The 17,131-nt window shown below is 48.3% G+C and overlaps 1 protein-coding gene and 1 non-coding gene across 7 annotated transcripts in view; one reads left to right on the forward strand and one right to left on the reverse strand.

Annotated features, from left to right (window-relative positions):
- HIP1 (huntingtin interacting protein 1) overlaps window positions 1-17,131 on the reverse strand; it is a 133,501-nt gene that overhangs the window by 34,488 nt on the left and 81,882 nt on the right. For all 6 annotated transcript variants that reach the window (XM_004020975.5, XM_060405957.1, XM_042240413.1 and 3 more), the window contains exons 2-5: window positions 14,492-14,555; window positions 8,309-8,451; window positions 8,013-8,069; window positions 3,365-3,445 (exon numbers count right to left, since the gene is read on the reverse strand). In XM_004020975.5, the coding sequence (XP_004021024.2) occupies window positions 3,365-3,445; window positions 8,013-8,069; window positions 8,309-8,451; window positions 14,492-14,555 (345 nt within the window). The remainder of the gene's footprint in view (window positions 1-3,364; window positions 3,446-8,012; window positions 8,070-8,308; window positions 8,452-14,491; window positions 14,556-17,131) is intronic.
- LOC114110696 (U6 spliceosomal RNA) lies at window positions 11,406-11,509 on the forward strand. The gene has a single exon (XR_003586939.1). It is a non-coding gene; the product is annotated as a U6 spliceosomal RNA (small nuclear RNA).

Genomic DNA, 17,131 nt, shown 5'->3' on the forward strand with positions numbered 1-17,131 from the left:
GTCTCCTGAGGCTCCTGCACTGCAGGGGGATTCCTTACCACTGAGCCAGCGGGGAAGCCTGCTCTCTAGCTCCACTGCCCCTTAACAGCCCTTGTTGAGGCTTCCTTGATGGCTCAGATGGTAAAAAAAAATCAGCCTGTAATGCAGGAGACCTGGGTTCAATCCCTGTATCCGAAAGATTGCCTGGAGGAGGAAATGGCAACCCACTCCAGTATTCTTGCCTGAAGAATTCCAAGGACAGAGGAGCCTGGTGGGCTATAGTCCATGGGGTGGCAAAGAGTCAGACACGACTGAGCAACTAACAGTCCTTGCTACTGGCCCGTCGGTTCCCCTTCCCATCAATGACTGCCCAGCTCTGCACCTGGTACCCAGATCCCACGCCATCACCCTCGGCACCTTACCACGTCAGGCGCTCGCTTTCTTGTATCAAAACTCGGCATCCTGCTTCCCACTCCCTTCCCTGCTTCAAAGGTACCCACTTGCCCTGCCCTTCCTCCAGCTTCAAAGAGGAGTCGACACCTTCCGGACTCAGGATCAGCCCCTCCCTGCGTGCTACCGAACCAATCTAGTTTCTGGTTCCTTCTCTCGCTCATCCCGACAAATCCTGCTTGAGCTCCTGTTACGGGCCAGATGCTGGGCCACACACGGGACAAGGGAGACACGAACCCCTGCTCTTGGCCCTCCGGGAACCCACAGTGCTGAGCGCCCATGGCTCTACCTGCCTCCATAAGCTCCTGCCCGCATCCCACGCTCCAGGTCTTTCCCACGGCCCCACATCTTCCTCCAGTTGTTGTCCCCGCCTCTCCTCCCTTTCCCGCCAATCTTCAGGAAGTCCCTGACCCTGGTCTGTCCCAGAGATAACTGTCTAAACCTGGCTCTCCCCATCTTTCACACCGACAGCCCAGCCCAAGTCATCCTCCACACTGAATGGATGACCTCACACACCAGCCCAGGCACCTGTCGCTCTCCACCCTGCCTGCTTCTCGTACTAACGTGGGTCTCCTGATAATGCCACGTGGACGCCAGAGTGTCCTGGGCCTCCTGCCCTTATGTCTTCAGCTGATCCACTGCCAGGAACACCCATCCTGCCCTTCCTCATTGCCCCTTCCTCTCTACCTGCTAAGTGGCAGCCTGGGGTCTGCAGAAGGGGGAAAAAGTACTCCACAGCAGGCAGAGAGAGATGGGAATGGTGGGACCAGAGGGCGAACCGTGGTTCAAGTGACATATCCCATTCAACACCCTCTCTTTATGATGTGACCCTGATATTCCACCTGGAGTGATGACAGTCCCCTCCCTGTGACTCTAGGAACCTCTGTGATGGCCTCCACCAGCACAGGATGGTGGGAGGGACACTCTGTGACTTCAGAGGCTGGGTCATCTAAATGAACTCTACCTGTTCTCGTGGCCAACTCACCAGGCTGCAAGGAAGCCCTGACTAGTGCTGAGACTTCGTGAAGAGATGCCAGGCCAGCCCCCCACCGTTTCAGCTCCAGCTGGCATCTGACTGCAACTGCATGGGAAACCTCCAGCCAGAACTGCTGGCCAAGGCTTTGTGGAACCCCAGACCAACAGAATGTCAGAGATAACAAAAGACTGCTGTTGTTTTAAGTCATTAAGCTCTGGGGTGATGTGTATCCAGCATAGGTAATTGTAATGCCCTAACACTGAGCTCAAGTGTCACCACCTCCTAGAAGCCCACCTGGTTGCCCGAACCTGGGCAAGACACCCCACGACTCACTTCTGTGGGCCCTCCTTTTTCTCTCCCAACCAGACTGCGACTCCCAAAGGCAGCAGCAAAGTCTATCTCTCTTTTTCTCTCCAGAACCTCACCTCGCCCTAGTCCAGAGTCAACCCTCAGTGATACACCAGGGGAGTAAAGGTGGTTACTGAGGACAGCATGAGCTTCTAATCAACCTGGCCCAGGTTAGAATCCCACCTCACCACCGAGGAGCTTTCTGACTAAGGTCCTTAAGGCGCCCAGCCACCATCTGGGTTTCACTTTCCTAGGATATGATCGTACATGTTTATAGGGCTGTTGTGAAGATTAAATGATATTCAAAAAAGGTTGAATCGACTAGGATGGTTTTCATGAATCAAAGATACTCCTTGAGTATACAAAAGTTACTGGAGATAAACAGACTAAGTTATGGTATTTCTTCTTAGGTTTCCTCCTTTCTCTGTTTCCACTGCCAGCTCCCTAATTCAGGCCGCTTCCCCTCCCACCTGGCGGGCCGTTCTTCCTTACTTCCTATTGCCATCATGCCCACCCTTCAAGGATTACATCAAGCCCCACCCCTCCCATCTTTTCAAAACATCCCTGGCACTTTTCTGCAGGCACACACCTGGCACTATTATACAGCTATTGCAAGTGTGTAAGCTTCTCTCCCCAGTGGATCTGTGACCTCCTAAAGAGCAGACCCTTTCTCCTTATCCTTATCTGCCACTTGGCACACACTTTTATATGCATTAGGTATGTAAGAAATACTAACTAAAGTCATATCTTGAGCAGAAAGTCCTGTGTGGACACTTACTGTATGAATGGAAGGAGTTATTTCTATTACCAGTCAAGTCAGTGCTTCTGAAATATTTTCATAAGGCCACCTGGTGGATCAGGCTTCCCAGGTGGCGCTAGTGGTAAAGAATCCACCTGCCAGTGCAGGGGACACAAGAGACGCGGGTTTGATCCCGGGATTGGGAAGATCCCCTGGAGTAGGAAATAACAACCCACTCCAGTATTCTTGCCTGGAGAATCCCTGGACCGAGGAGCCTAGCGGGCTAGTCCATAGAGTCACGAAGAGTTGGACGTGACTTAGCGAATGAACGCACTTGGTGGATCAAGTTTCTCTCTTTGCAAGATTCGGAACAAAAGGTGCAGAGGACCCGGGCCAAAATCCCAGGCCACATCCCACTGACTGCGGTCGCTCTATAAAATGTTTCCTCTCACACAGCTGGGATACGGTGTGAACATTCCCTGAGAAGCCAGGCTGTCCTATTACCTGGAAAACCTGACAATTAGCGTGGCCAGGGGGGACTTCCCTGGTGGTCCACTGGTTGAGAATCTGCCTTCCAATGCAGAGGACACAGGTTCGATCCCTGGTCGGGGAACTAATATCCCAAATGTCTTGTGGCAATGACACCCACGTGCTGCAAACGCTGAGCCCACGTGCTCTAGGGCCTGTGCTCCACAAGAGAAGTGCTTGTGCCTCAAAGAGAGAAGCTGCTGCTGCAACCGAGACCCAGCACGGCCGAAAAACAAACCAAAAAAGCCCAGCCAGGTGTGAGGAGACGGGACAGCCCCGGGCGGGGGCAGGGTGGTCTGTGAGGGGCGGCTGGCAGGGCTGGCAGAATTGCTGAAAAGACTCACTTTGGTGTGGTACTCCATCTTCGTTCTCAGCAGTTTGAGGTAGATGCTGCAAAGCTGCCCATACCCTTCACTCAGGTGGCCCTTTGACGAAGAGGAAAGAAAGCAGGCTGTCAGCACTGAGAACTTCAGGTTGAAAGACCTATAGCTGGGACGTCTTTTTAAAAGAATATATTTTGTTTTCCCCTGAGTATGAAAATAACATATATCCCCTGCTGAAAATTTGGAAAATATAAAAAAGGACACTGCAAGCAAGTCATCTTCGGCCTGACCACCAGAGACCATCATGGGAAAATGCACAAGGGTCGAAAAGTGAAAGATGAACGGATCAGAGGCTGAAGTGTAAAATACAAAACTAAAACTCCTAGAAGGTCACAGAGGAGAAAACCTGGATGACCTTGAGTGTGGCAAAAGCTCTTTAGACATAACACCAAAGACACAAACCACGAAAGAAATAATTGATACGTTGGGCTTTATTAAAATTAAAAACTTCTGCTCTACAAAAGACATTGTCAAGAGAATGAGAAGATAAGCCGTGGACTGGGAGAAAATATTTGCAAAGGACATATCTCATAAAAGGCACTTATCTAAAATGTACAAATATACCCTTAAAACTCAACAATAAAAAGCCAAACAATTCAACTAAAAAAATGGACCTAAGTCTGAAAATTCAGACTACATACTATATGATTTCAACTATATGGAATCTGGAAAAGGTAAAATTATAGAGCTATTCCGTGGACCATAAGGAAGATTGAGAGCTGAAGAATTGATGCTTTTGAACTGTGGTGTTGGAGAAGACTCTTGAGAGTCCCTTGGACTGCAAGGAGGTCCAACCAGTCCATCCGAAAGGAAATCAGTCCTGAATATTCGTTGGAAGCACTGATGCTGAAGCTGAAGCTCTAATACTTTGGCCACCTAATACGAAGAACTAACTCACTGGAAAAGACCCTGATGCTGGGAAGGATTGAGGTTAGGAGGAGAAGTGGGTGACAGAGGATGAGATGGTTGGATGGCCTCACCTACTTGATGGACATGAGTTTGAGTAAGCTCCAGGAGTTAGTGATGGACAGGGAAGCTTGGCATGCTGCAGTCCCTGAGGTCGAAAAGAGTCAGACACGACTGAGCCACTGAACTGAACTGATTCCATTAACAGAGGAGCCTGGGGGGCTACAGTCCAAGGGGTCACAGAGTTGGACAAGACTTAGCGACTAAACAATAACAACAAGGACTGTACAACAACCACGAGTGAACTACACTGTAAACTATAGACTTTGGTGATTATGATGGATGTGTCAGCAACTAATACACCACTGTGGTTTGAGGATGCTGATAACAGAGGAGACTATACGCATGTTTGGATGCTGGGTACATGGAAAAATCTCTGTACTTCCCATTCAATTTTTCAGTGAACCTAAAACTGCTTTCTGTACTCCATGGAGTCTCAAAGCTGCTTTGAAAAAAAAGGAAAAGAGGCTTCTAAGTTCAGAAAGTCTTAGTCAAATGGAAGAGACAGACAACATAGAAGAATTATATTTTGGATAAGGCAGGGGGGCTAGGTACCTGGGTTGACCTCCCCCAGTGAAAACGACTAACAATATTGAGTGAGACATTAAAAACACTTTGAAGGTATTAATGAACTAGCAAGAGAGTAAGGAATCTTCAGGCCAGGAACTGAGTAATTCAGATATTCAGAAAGCAAATGGCTTGATGGGGTCAAAATGGGGGCAGGGGCAGGGGTGGGGGGTGGGGAGATACTTTCTCATACCAAGTGAACCTGAGTTTTGGTTTTCTGAGTCTCCAGAGCCAGGGCCGGAGGCAGGGCTCTCACCCGCCCAAGTTAAAGAGTCTAGTGGAAGAGCCGCCTGCCTTCCTGGTGCAGGGGAATTAAGGGTAAATTGGAAATAACACACATGTACTTCTGTGCTGAAGGAGTCCCCCCGAGGACTGCAAAGAAAATCCACTGCCTTAAACCACTGTTGTGATCAGAGGAAGGGAAAAACTACTTCCAAGAACTGAACCGTGAGCCAGTTATCAAGGGGATCTGCTCAGAATTCATAAACCTTTGAAGCTGCGAATTTAATTTAGAGTGATCTCAATGGACGCAAATGCCAATTCTCTCTGGAGGAACCTGCCTTTGTTAAAATTCAAAGAATTCCCACCAAAAAAAAAAAAATGTCCAGGAAAATGAGCAATTCACAGTAGAAAAATAACTAAGCACAAAAAGAAACCACAGAGCATGAGCAAAATCCACCAAAACAACAGATGGCGGAAACAGATCTCTAAGGACTTTAGACACTGGAAGTATAAAAAGTGATATATGAAGTCATATATTTAATAAGCCCAAATAAATTAGAGACTTTTAAAATATATGCAGGGCACAATAAATTATAAAGAATGCCAAGCAGATCTGAAAACAAAACAAAACCTAAATTCCAAGAAATGAGAACTATACTAAAATCGAAAACCTTATGGAGAGGTTTAGCAACAGATTAGACCTTGTTGAAGGGGGAATAAGCGAAATGAACGCTAGATCTACTGAAATTATCCAGAATGCAGTACAGAGACAAACAGGGAGAAAAAAAAAAGTGAAATAGTGGTTTAAAGGCGTGGGGAATAGAGTGAGAAAGTTCAAAATACTGCTAAGCAGAGTCTCAGAGGAAAAGACAGAACGAGGCAAAGGCAATATTTGAAAAGACAATGAGGACTTTTCAAAACTAATAAAAGATACTAATCTAGAGATTTAGGAAGTCCAGAGAATCAGAACTAAATTCACACCTAGATACATAATAAGAACTTAAAAACAGGAAAAGAAAAATACAGATTAGCTTCAAAGAATAATGATGAGCCTAACAGCAGACTTCATAGAAATGAAGGAAGCCATAAGCCAGTGGAAGGGTATCTTGGCTGATATCTTCCATGTGCTAAAAGAAAAGAACTATCATCCCAGAATTCTAAAGTCAGGGAAAATATCTCCCGTGAATGAGGGTGAAAGAAAGACATTCTCCATCAGGCAAAAGTGGTTGTTTCCCACCAGCAGACTCTCAAGATCCCAAACGCATGCTCTGAGATGTAACGGGAAATGAAGAGCACCAGATACAACAATTAAAATAAAACACAGGGTCTAAAAACAACCAAAATTAAAATCTATGACAACAGCATATGAGGGAACGAAGGGTGTTAACATATTCTAAGGTCTTTGTGCTATACGGGAAACAAAGACATGAATTTTAGACAAGGATAACATAAGCATACCCTTTTCATTTTTAGACAACATTATCAACAGATTAAAAAAAAACAGCTCTGCTTTTACTTTTGTATCTTCCCACTAGTAATGAGGGGGAAAGTGAATGAGAAAGAAAATACCCAATTAATCCAAAAGAAGGTAAACAACGAGAGAAATAGAAACAAACCAGACAGGACAAGGCATAAAATAAGACGGGAGATACAAGTCTAAAGATATTATCCATTATAATAAACGTAAACCGAGTAAAGGTCCAGTTAAAAGACAAAGACTGCCTCTTGAATTTTTAAAGACTTCAACTAAATGCTATTGACAAATATATTTCCAAGACAAAAGATTACAGAAAAGTCAGTCAGTCATGATGCAGTACGTCTGAAACTAATATTATAAACCAATTTTTCAATTAAAGAAAAACTGACCATAAACTAGCTCATACAGCAAGGCTCAAAACACTTTGAAACATCAATAAGATATTGATTCTCTAGCCACAATGCGATACACATACATGTAAAAAATATAAAAAGTTATAAGTAAAAGGATGAAAAAAGATATACCAGATAAATTCTACAAAAAAGAAAAAGCCCTTAGCTTTTCATGTTACAGAAATGTAACAAAACTCTCTAGCATACAGTTGGGAGATTTGGGGATAAACCTCTGCTCTGTTCAGGTCCACTAGTCTTAATGACTTAGGAAAAGCTGCTTCCTCTCTCTGCATCTGTATTTCTCATCTATAATGGGTAGATTGCACTACATAATTGCTAACATTTTGTGAGTGCAGACAGATACAGGTAAGAATTTTAAGGAAAGGGCTAACATAGCAGTTCTTATCCAGTGGGACAAAAAGACACACCAGCGACCACTGGGGAGATTCTACAAAGAGCAGGTTACCTCCCGTTCTTACACATACTCCTTGAATCTAGAGGGATTCTGGCATGTATGCCAAAACACTCTTTTCAACGCATTCAGATCTTGCCACCTACCTCCTCCCTCTTCCTAAGGCACCAAGAATCCCTAACCAGGATAGGAAAACCACTGGCATTTAGATTGGGAATGCCAGTTCTCACGGTGCTATGACCCCCATGGGACCAGGGGAAGGAAAGAAATAGGAACTATGACTGTTACTGCCAAGGGATCCCAGTGCCCGGAGACCACTGGGACACGAGCTTCCACTGGCAGGAGAAACTCCCTGGCCCTGGAACCTCCCAACAGTTTCCAGGGACTCCAGGTAAGACTATGAATATTCTGGTTCCACGTGGGGGCATCCCCAAACCCCTCCCTGAGGCTTGTGAGGGAAGTCTGAAACAAGGTGAAAGAGATGACTTTGTTCCATCCCACACTCCTTGATCTGTGGCCTCTGGGGAAGGACGAGGCAGTGCAGGCAGCCCCAAGGAGCGGGTTCAGACTCACCCACATCCGGCTCATGTCGCTCAGTTCGCTTTTGTATCTCAGAGAGTCCTTGAGAACCTGGAGAGGGAAGACGAGGAGAGGAGAAAGAGGCTGGTGAAAGGAGGGTCTGGGGTGGGGCAGAGAAGGGGATGCAAGAGATGCACCCATCTCTGAAACTGGTACCCAGAAGGCCAGGAGATGGGGGCAGCTGCCATCCTGTGCCGGAGTGGACAGTGGCCCCTGTGACCCAGGCACCTGCACTTTCCCCACGTGGGTCCCAGGCTCCCCGCCCGTCCTCTGCAGCCCCAGGCACTCACGTTTGGGTGTCCATCCCGGAGGAGTTTGTGGAACACGTGGCAGAACTTCCAGCAGAGCACTGCGTTGCTGGACAGGGGCAGCCGGTTGACAACAGACCAAAAGGTCTGCGCTCCCTTCTCGTGGTGGGTGCCCAGTATGCACGGTGAGGGAGGGTCATGGAAAACAAAGGCATGTATGGGGCCTGCCTGGGCACCAACCCTGGATGGGGCCGGCAGCAGGCAGCCACGGGGGTGGTGCCTTATTCATGGTGCACTATCCAGCAGGGGGCGCCACTTGTAATAAAGGCACTTCGGATCTGGGTAGGTTATCTTGGCAATTTTTTGACGGATAGCAAAAAGGCACCTTATTCTAATAAAATTCATTTTATTAGATGATTTCCCCAGAGATGGCAGTCTCTTGGGAGGAGTGACTTTTTCTAATTTGCAAAGTAAGTTCTGGGCCAGCAGTGGTCCTGGCTGACCTTTCGTGGGAAGGTGCTTTGATTGGAATTAGGGCTTTGCTGTGGGAAGGGAGACTCTGCCCTTTAGATTTGCTGAGTTTGTGATGGGGCCTGTGAGGGGGACATAACTGCAATTAATATCTTACCAACACAATATGGCTTCTCAAAATTCCCTCGTATCCACTACTCAAAAGCAAGGGCGTGCTTCAGTTCTTCAAGGGCCCTCTGCTGACACCTTGGTTCCTCTTCCAAGTAGCACCTGATTCCTCTCCTAAGAGCCACTCTGCTCTTACCCTGAAAGCGCCAGTCTTTATCTAAAATGTATTAATATTTTCTCTAAATTTAAAATGACTCTTGGGACTTCCTTGGCACTCCACGGGTTAAGACTATGTGCATCACTGCAGGGGGCACTGGTTTGATCCCTGGTCAACGAACTAAGATACTATATGCCTTGTGGCACAGCAAAAAAAAAAAAAAAAACCGACCCTTTCACTCCGCATCTTCTAAAAATCTTCCTGGCCTCGTTCAGGGGTGCCGTCATCTTCTAACACCTTAAATTCCCTGTGTGTGGAATTCTGCCCCCAGATCCAATTTCAAACCTACCTGCCGTCCATGGACCACCTGCCACGGTTTGAGTTTAATAAATGTCCTTCTGGCCTTGAGTGATTTTAACAGACCTCCAGGCCTCTGTAATTAGGGAACCCTTTTGGAGGAAAGTAGAGGATTTCCACGTTTCTTTTGTGATGGAAGCTTGTACAGGCCTCACACACCCAGTATCTGGGCATCATCAACCCCAAGTACAAATCCTGTCTTGAGCTTCCCAGGTGGAAGCTAGTGATAAAGAACCCACTGTCAATGCAAGAGACGTAAGAGATGCAGGAAGATCCCCTGGAGCAGGGCATGGCAACCCACTCCAGTCTTCTTGCCTGGAGCATTCTGCGGACAGAGGAGCCTGGTGGGCTAGAGTCCATGGGATCGCACAGACTCAAGACACGACTGAGGTGACTTAGCACAGCACAGCACATTCAAGCTCTAGTAAGAGGCACTGCACCATTTAGGAAAGACTTGTCTCAGGTTAGAAACTATGGGACTTACCCAAAACACATGCTACTTTGCTTCTGAGCTGGAAGGTGTGGTAAAATTCCCTCCTGGGACTGATATTTGTATTTTGAGAAGGGTCACCTTGAACACACAATTCTGGGTCTGGAAGCTGAAATCATCCTTTAAAAAAATGGTTTTTTGGCTTCCCTAGTGGCTCAGTTGGAGAAGGCAATGGCACCCCACTCCAGTACTCTTCTCTGGAAAATCCCATGGATAGCAGGGCCTGACAGGCTGCAGTCCATGGGGTCGCAGTCAGACACGACTGAGCGACTTCACTTTCACGCATTGGAGAAGGAAATGGCAACCTACTCCAGTGTTCTTGCCTGGAGAATCCCAGGGATGGGGGAGCCTGGTGGGCTGCCGTCTGTGGGGTCACACAGAGTCAGACACGACTGAAGCGACTTAGCAGCAGCAGCAGCAGCTCAGCGGTAAAGAACCGGCCTGTCAATGCATGAGACGTGGGTTCGATCCCTGATCCAGGAAGATCCCACATGCCTCAAAGCAGCTAAGCCCGTCCGCCACAACTATTGAGCCTGAGCCTTAGAGCCAGGGAGCTCCACCTAGTGAGCCCACATGCCTAGAGCCCGTGCTCCCCAAGAAGCAGCCACTGCAACGAGAAGCACATGCACTTCAATGAAGAGCGGCCCCCGCCTGCCACGATCGGAGAAAAGCCCAAGCAGCTGCAAAGACCCAGCACGGCCAAAAGTAAATACATACATGATATTTAAAAATTCTTCTCTTTTAATTTGCTTATTTGGTTGTGTTGGGTCTCAGTTGTGGCTTGTGCGCTCTAGTTCCCTGACCAGGGCTTGAACCTGGGCCTCCTGCATTGAGAGCATGGAGCGTTAGCCACTAGGTCACCAGGTAAGTCCCCAGCCTTCATTCTTATAGACTGATTTCTGAAATAACTTACAGTTTCACCTCAAGCACAGCCCCCGTGGACTAGAAGGAAGCCAAGAGGAGAGACAGACAGTCCCCTACCCTCCCTTGAGATGACTTCTCAAAGCAGACTGTGGCCCCTTTGCTGTGCTTAGTCACTCAGTCATGTCTGACTCTGCGATCCCATGGACTGTAGCTCATCAGGCTCTGTCCGTGGGATTCTCCAGGTAAGAATACTCGAGTGGGTAGCCATTCCCTCCTCCAGGTGATCTTCCCAACCCATGGATCGAACCCAGGTCTCCTGCATTGAAGGCGGATTCTTTACCATCTGAGCCACCAGGGAAGCCCTTTACCCAAGAACAATGTGTCAAAACAGGAGCCAGGGCAGGCATGGAGCTGGCTGCGCACGCCAGCGTGGAAAGAGGCAAGCAGACCCCTCTGTCTTTAATTTTAAAAGCATCTTAATGCATCCAGTTCATGTCAGGCACTCAGGGACAAAAAGAAAAATAAGACCCACTCCCCAGCTCTCCAGGAGTGGACACCACAGTCGGGGATGCCAAGCTGTTCACCTGTCAGGCACCGGGGATAAATGGCTTGTAAATGAAGCCAGGCTTCCCAACGCTTACTTAGCTGGTAATGCGGGGAGATGATGCTCTACAGATGTACTGATAAAGAGTGTGCACTGTGGCAGCACTCATAGGAAAACTGCAACGATACAGAGAAGACTAGCATGGCCCCCGCACGAGGATGGCAGGCCAATTCATTTAGCTTCCATATGTTTGGGTGGACCGAGAGACTGGCATACAGAGTGAAATAGGTCACACAAAAAACCAAATACTGTATAAAACCGCTTGTATGTGGAATCTAGAAAAGTGATACAGAGGTGCTTATTTGCCAAGCGGAAATAAGATGCAAACCTAGAGAACAGACGTGTGAACACAGGACAGGGGGCCTGAGGGAGTGGAATGAATCGGGAGACGGGGGCTGATGTATACACACAACTATGTGTCAGATGACTAATGAGAGCCCACTGCACAGCACGGGTAACTCCACTCAAAGTTCTGTGGTGACCTAAGTGGGCAGGAAACGTAAAAAAAGCTAAAGCTGTACGTATACTTACAGTTGATTCTTTGGCCATCTGATGCAAACACTTTGGCTACCTGATGCAAAAAACTGACTCGCTGGAAAAGATCTTGATGCTGGGAAAGACTGAAGGCGGGTGGAGAAGGGGACGACAGAGGATGAGACGGTCAGATGGCATCACCGACTCGACGGACACGAGTTTGAGTAAGCTCCGGCAGAAGGTGACGGACAGTGAAGCCTAGCGTGCTGCCGTCCATGGGGTCACAGAGTCAGACAGGACTGAGCAGCTGAACTGAACAGCTGATTCACTTTGCTGTACAGCAGAAACAAACATAACTATATAAAGCAGCTATACTCCAATTAAAAAAAAAAAAGTACCTATAAAGAATAAATGTTCTGTGAGATCTTTAGGCTTTAAAACTCTTGTGTGGAGGGAATCTTTTCCACGTTTATTTACCCCTTAGCAACTGGGAGGCAGAGAGACTCCCAGAAAGAGCTGAAATGTTAGCTTCTGGAAGCTTCTTTGGCCAACACTCTCATTTGACAGACAAGAGAGTTAAGGGTTGCAGAGGCCTCACTGGGCCCATTCAACGTCCCAGAGCAAGTCAGAGAGCTCCAGAGATGGGATTCCGGAATCTGCCTCCAGGTCCCTTCCATCGCCCCAGGGTGCCTCCCCGGCAAGGCATGCCCTGGCCATCTCTGTGCTCACACCCCATTCAGAAGGGCATACTGGCCCGGGACAGCTGTCTCTCTCTTACTTCGTATCTCACAACAGACTGACCGATTGGTATTCTTCACAGGGAAGGGTCAGGACTGGGTAACTCTCTGAGACAACCAATTGGGACACTAATCTGATTCACGTATTAGTCACTCAGTTGTGTTCAACTCTTCGCAAACCCATGGACTGTAGCCCACCAGGCTCCTCTATCCATGGGATGTCTCAGGCAAGAATAGTGGAGTGGGTTGCTATTTCCTTCTCCAGGGGATCTTCCCAACCCAGGGATCAAACCCTCGTCTACTGTGTCTTCTGCATTGCAGGCAGATTCTTTACTCGCTGAGCCATCTGGGAAGACACTAATAATGAAGGCTTTTCTTGGTTTGGTTTTCTTGACTCAGTAAAGCGACAAGGGAGTAAAAGGGCAAGGTCTGGCGAGGCTCACCACTGGGCCAGGTTTCTGGGGTACCTGGTAGGGGTTCAACAGCCCCATCTCGCAGCAAAGCCCTAATTCCAACCAAAGCTTCTTCCACTAAAGACAGTTGCTTTCCCACCACTGAAGAGCTGTACACGCTGTCAGCGACATTTCCTGAGGGCCTGACCTCTCCTGGGCATCGCCCTGACAGTACTGGGCTTCCTTGGCCTTCTAAACTGGTGGGTCTCCTGCACAGAGGGGCTGGAGTGGGATGGCTTCAAGACAGGCTACGCCAACCCGACTAGCTGTGGGGCAGCTGCCTTGCTGAACCCTGGCAAGAAGCAGCTTCCCAGCCTCCCTGCCCTGTGCTCCGTCCCAGCAAACACGAAGGCTTCCCCACTGGCAGCCGCTCCTCCGGCCTTTGGGGAATAGCCCTCCAGCACCTGGACTTGACTTCAAGAGCAGCTCCTGAGGGATCCACTGGCCAGCATGCTGCCTGCACTTCTCTCCAAAGCCACAGACCAGGGACGGTGTCTGCCCAGTTGGCCTATCATGCATGCTCAGTCGTGTCCAGCTCTTTGTGACCTTTTGGACTGTAACTCGCCAGGCATCTCTGTCCATGGGATTTTTCAAGCAAGAATACTAGAGTGGGTTGCCATTTCCTCCTCCAAGGAATCTTCCGGACCCAAGAATTGAACCCGCGGCTCCTGCATTTCATGCAGATTCTTTACCCACTGAGCCGCTGGGGAAGCTGAGGTTTCTGCCAACTCTGCGTTGGTGGCGGGGGCACTTGGTGAAAACCCTCAAATCATCAGCTTCCTAACCCTGGGGTCCCCAACCTCAGGGACCTACTGCCTGATGATCAGAGGTGGAGCTGATGTAATAACAGAAATAAAGGGCATAGTAAATGTAATGTGCTTGAATCATCCTGAAACCACCCCCTGCCCCCTCTGTGGAAAAACTGTCTTCCATGAAACCAGTCCCTGTGCCAAAAAGGTTGGGGACCACTGCCCAAGTTCTCCCTGACCTTCCCATCTTCTTCCCTCTGGTTTGGGCTGAACCAGCTCACTCAAGAGGCTCATATTTCCATGGTAGAGCCGTTGTGTCGGCTTAAGGCCAACCGCTGCTGCCCAGATCGCTGTTTTGCTTTCATGCTCAGAGAAAGGCATTTGATCAGGTCCCCAAGGGGGTGGTCAGGGTGGCAAAGTGCAGGGCCAGAGTCCTTTGATGATACAAGGGAAAAGACCTCCGGTGCCCCGAGGAAACATCTCAAAGGAGAGTAACTTCAAAGGTCTTGGCAGTTCTGCAAAGCTAAGTCACAGGAGAGGAGCGGGACTGGGCTGGATGGCTGCTGCGGTCCCTTCCACCCCGACGGGCTGTGGGCTCTGAAGCCAGCTGCTGCCAACCCACACTGTTCAGACCCTGCAGGGGCCTGGCCAGCGGGCGGATGCCCGTTCCTGCAGCTGAGCAAGGATGCCTCGCCCTGACCTCCGTCCCCACAAGCTGATGCTCCTCAGGGTCGGTCTTCAGAGCAACCTCCAAAAGGATATTTCTGGCATGTTTTTCCTTGACGGCCACTACCTGTGTATTAATGGCCTTGTTGATGCTGACAGTCTGAAAAACAAGAGGTGGGGGTGGGGAAGGGGAAAGAAGGATGAGATGAATAAGCTTCTGACAGTGGCTGAGACCCTCCCAGACGCCCCGCCCCTTCCCCTCCCTCCAATGACTCCTCTCTCCCCACAGACCCCCTTGTCCCCCTGTCCCCATGCAGGCTTGGCCCCCAACCCCCACCGTGGGGGGCAGAGGCGGGCAGCGCTCCCAGGCCAGCTGGCCCGGGCTGTCCTAAGGCAGCGGGCTTTGCTGCCTGGCATTGGCTGTGCCCAGCTGCTGCGCCCGCCTGCCACTCATTCACTTGGCACAACAACATGGCAATTAAAGCCTGCACAAAGGGATGTCTTTCATCCCCCGGGGAAACATTATTTCTCCGGGAGCAGGAGGAAGAGGCGCTGAGATCAGGGAGGGGCTGTGGCTCAAAGACCATCCGGACGCGCCCCCCGCCCAGCTAGAACCTTCCATGGAGCCTCCCCTGGCTGACCATTCTCCTCTCTCGTCTCCCTGCTCTCGGGCACTTTCCAACTTCCAACCAAACTCCCTTTTACTTATAAGGCATGACAAATATTCACTCCTTCCGGTTGTTTTCAGAATCATAATTCTCTCTTGAAGTTAACAAAGCACGTTACACATATGAATGTAATTTCTACAAACACACACAGGATGGTATCAGGTAGCCTGGTTTTTGAAGTAACAGCCTTTTTCTGTTTTGCTCCCTTCCACAAATGTCATTCTATTCCAACTCATGTTAACAACCTGTTATGTACCCTACACATACCCCCGCACGCGCATGCACACACAAACACACACACACTCCAACATTCTGAAGGGTTAACTTTGTCACTGTCCCATAAAACTGGGACTGTCATGCACAGACTTTTTTACATCTTGCTTGAAAATATCACTTGAAAATATCCCATGAAATGTTTTCCAAGTGAACTGGTAAAACTCTGGCTCATTCTTTAAAAAGATAACATAATATTCCAAAGTGTGGGTGGATGTGATTTATAGCAACCGATACTGGGAGGCAATCTATTTCCACTAAACTCTTTTAGTAAACATTCTTATACATATATCCTTATTAATTGATGCTTTCATTCCCAAGGAATAGAGTATAAGGAGTGAGATTACTGGCTCCACGTCTTTTTCTTTTTTTTTAACTTTTCAATATGGAAAAGTCCAAGCACACACAAATGTAATGGTCTGTCTAATAAGCCCTCATATAATCGGTCCCCAGCACCAGCGATTGTGAACTTGTAGCCAAACACACTTTCTTAGGGATGAGGGGGTCACAAACATTTTCTGTGAAGAGGCAGTTAGTAAATATTTTAGCCTCTGCAGGTCACATGGTCTCCATCACAACTGTTAACTCTGCCACTGGAGTGAAAAAGCAGCCTCAGAGATACAGAAATGAATGACTGTGGCTGCATTTCAAAAGAGCTTTATTTACAAAATCAGGAGGTGGTCTGGATTTCGCCTGCGCCTAGTGTTCTGAGGCCTCTCTGGCGGCTCAGTGGTTAAGAATCCACCTGCCCATGTAGGAGAGGTGGGTTTGATCGGGTCAGGAAGATCCCCTGGAGAAGGAAATGGCAACCCACTCTACTGTTCCTGTCTGGAAAAGTCCGACGGACAGAGGAGCCTGCTGGGCTACAGTCCATGGGGTCGCAGAGTTGGGCACCACCGAGCAACTGAGCACATGCCTGGTGTGCTGACCTTGGCTTTTTACCATTGGTTACTGATTCCCCTGCTCCCTGGATTATCTGCAGTAAATCCCAGGTGTTTTGCTATTTTACCAGCAAATATTTCAGTAAAAATCTCTACAGGAAAAAGAAAAAAAAAGACTCTGAATATTAACCATTATATTATTAATATGATCACACCTAAAATTTTAAGGATAACTTCTTTATTTTTATTTTTACTTTTGGCTGCACCGGGTCTTTACTGCGGCATGGGCTTAGTTGCCCCGTGGCACGTGGGATCTTAGTTCCCTGACCAGGGATTGAACTGGCACCCACCACATTGGAAGTGCCAAGTCTTAACCACTGAACCACCAGGGAAATCCTTGTTTATCTATTTTTATATGTAGTAGTGTGTACATGTTAATTTCAAACTCCTAATTTACCTCCCCCACCACCACCCCCACAACCCTTTTGGTAACCATAAGTTTGTTTCACAAACATTAAGTCTGTGAGCCAGACTCAAATTCTTTAACAGCATAAGCTCTGTTACGGGTGGAATTATGTCTCCACAGAAAAGATACGTTGGAGTTCAAATCCCCCAGCAACCGTGAACATGATGTCATTTGAAATAGGGTCTTTGCAGAGATAGTTAAGATGAGGTCTTACTGAATTAGGGGGGGTCCCAAGTCCAGTATGACTCGTGTGCTTATAAAAAAAACCACGTGAAAACCCAGGGACACAGACACTCAGGGAGAAGAGAGCCATGCAAAGATGAAGGCAGACACCAGAGGGATGTGCCTACAAGCCGAGGAATGCGAAGGACAGCCGGCAACCAACAGAAGCTAGGAAGAGGCCAGGATGGAATGTCCAAAGGGAACATGGCCGCACTGGCACCTTGAT

The sequence above is a fragment of the Ovis aries genome, chromosome 24, assembly GCF_016772045.2.
Source record: "Ovis aries strain OAR_USU_Benz2616 breed Rambouillet chromosome 24, ARS-UI_Ramb_v3.0, whole genome shotgun sequence".
In the NCBI taxonomy this organism is placed as follows: Eukaryota; Metazoa; Chordata; class Mammalia; order Artiodactyla; family Bovidae; genus Ovis; species Ovis aries.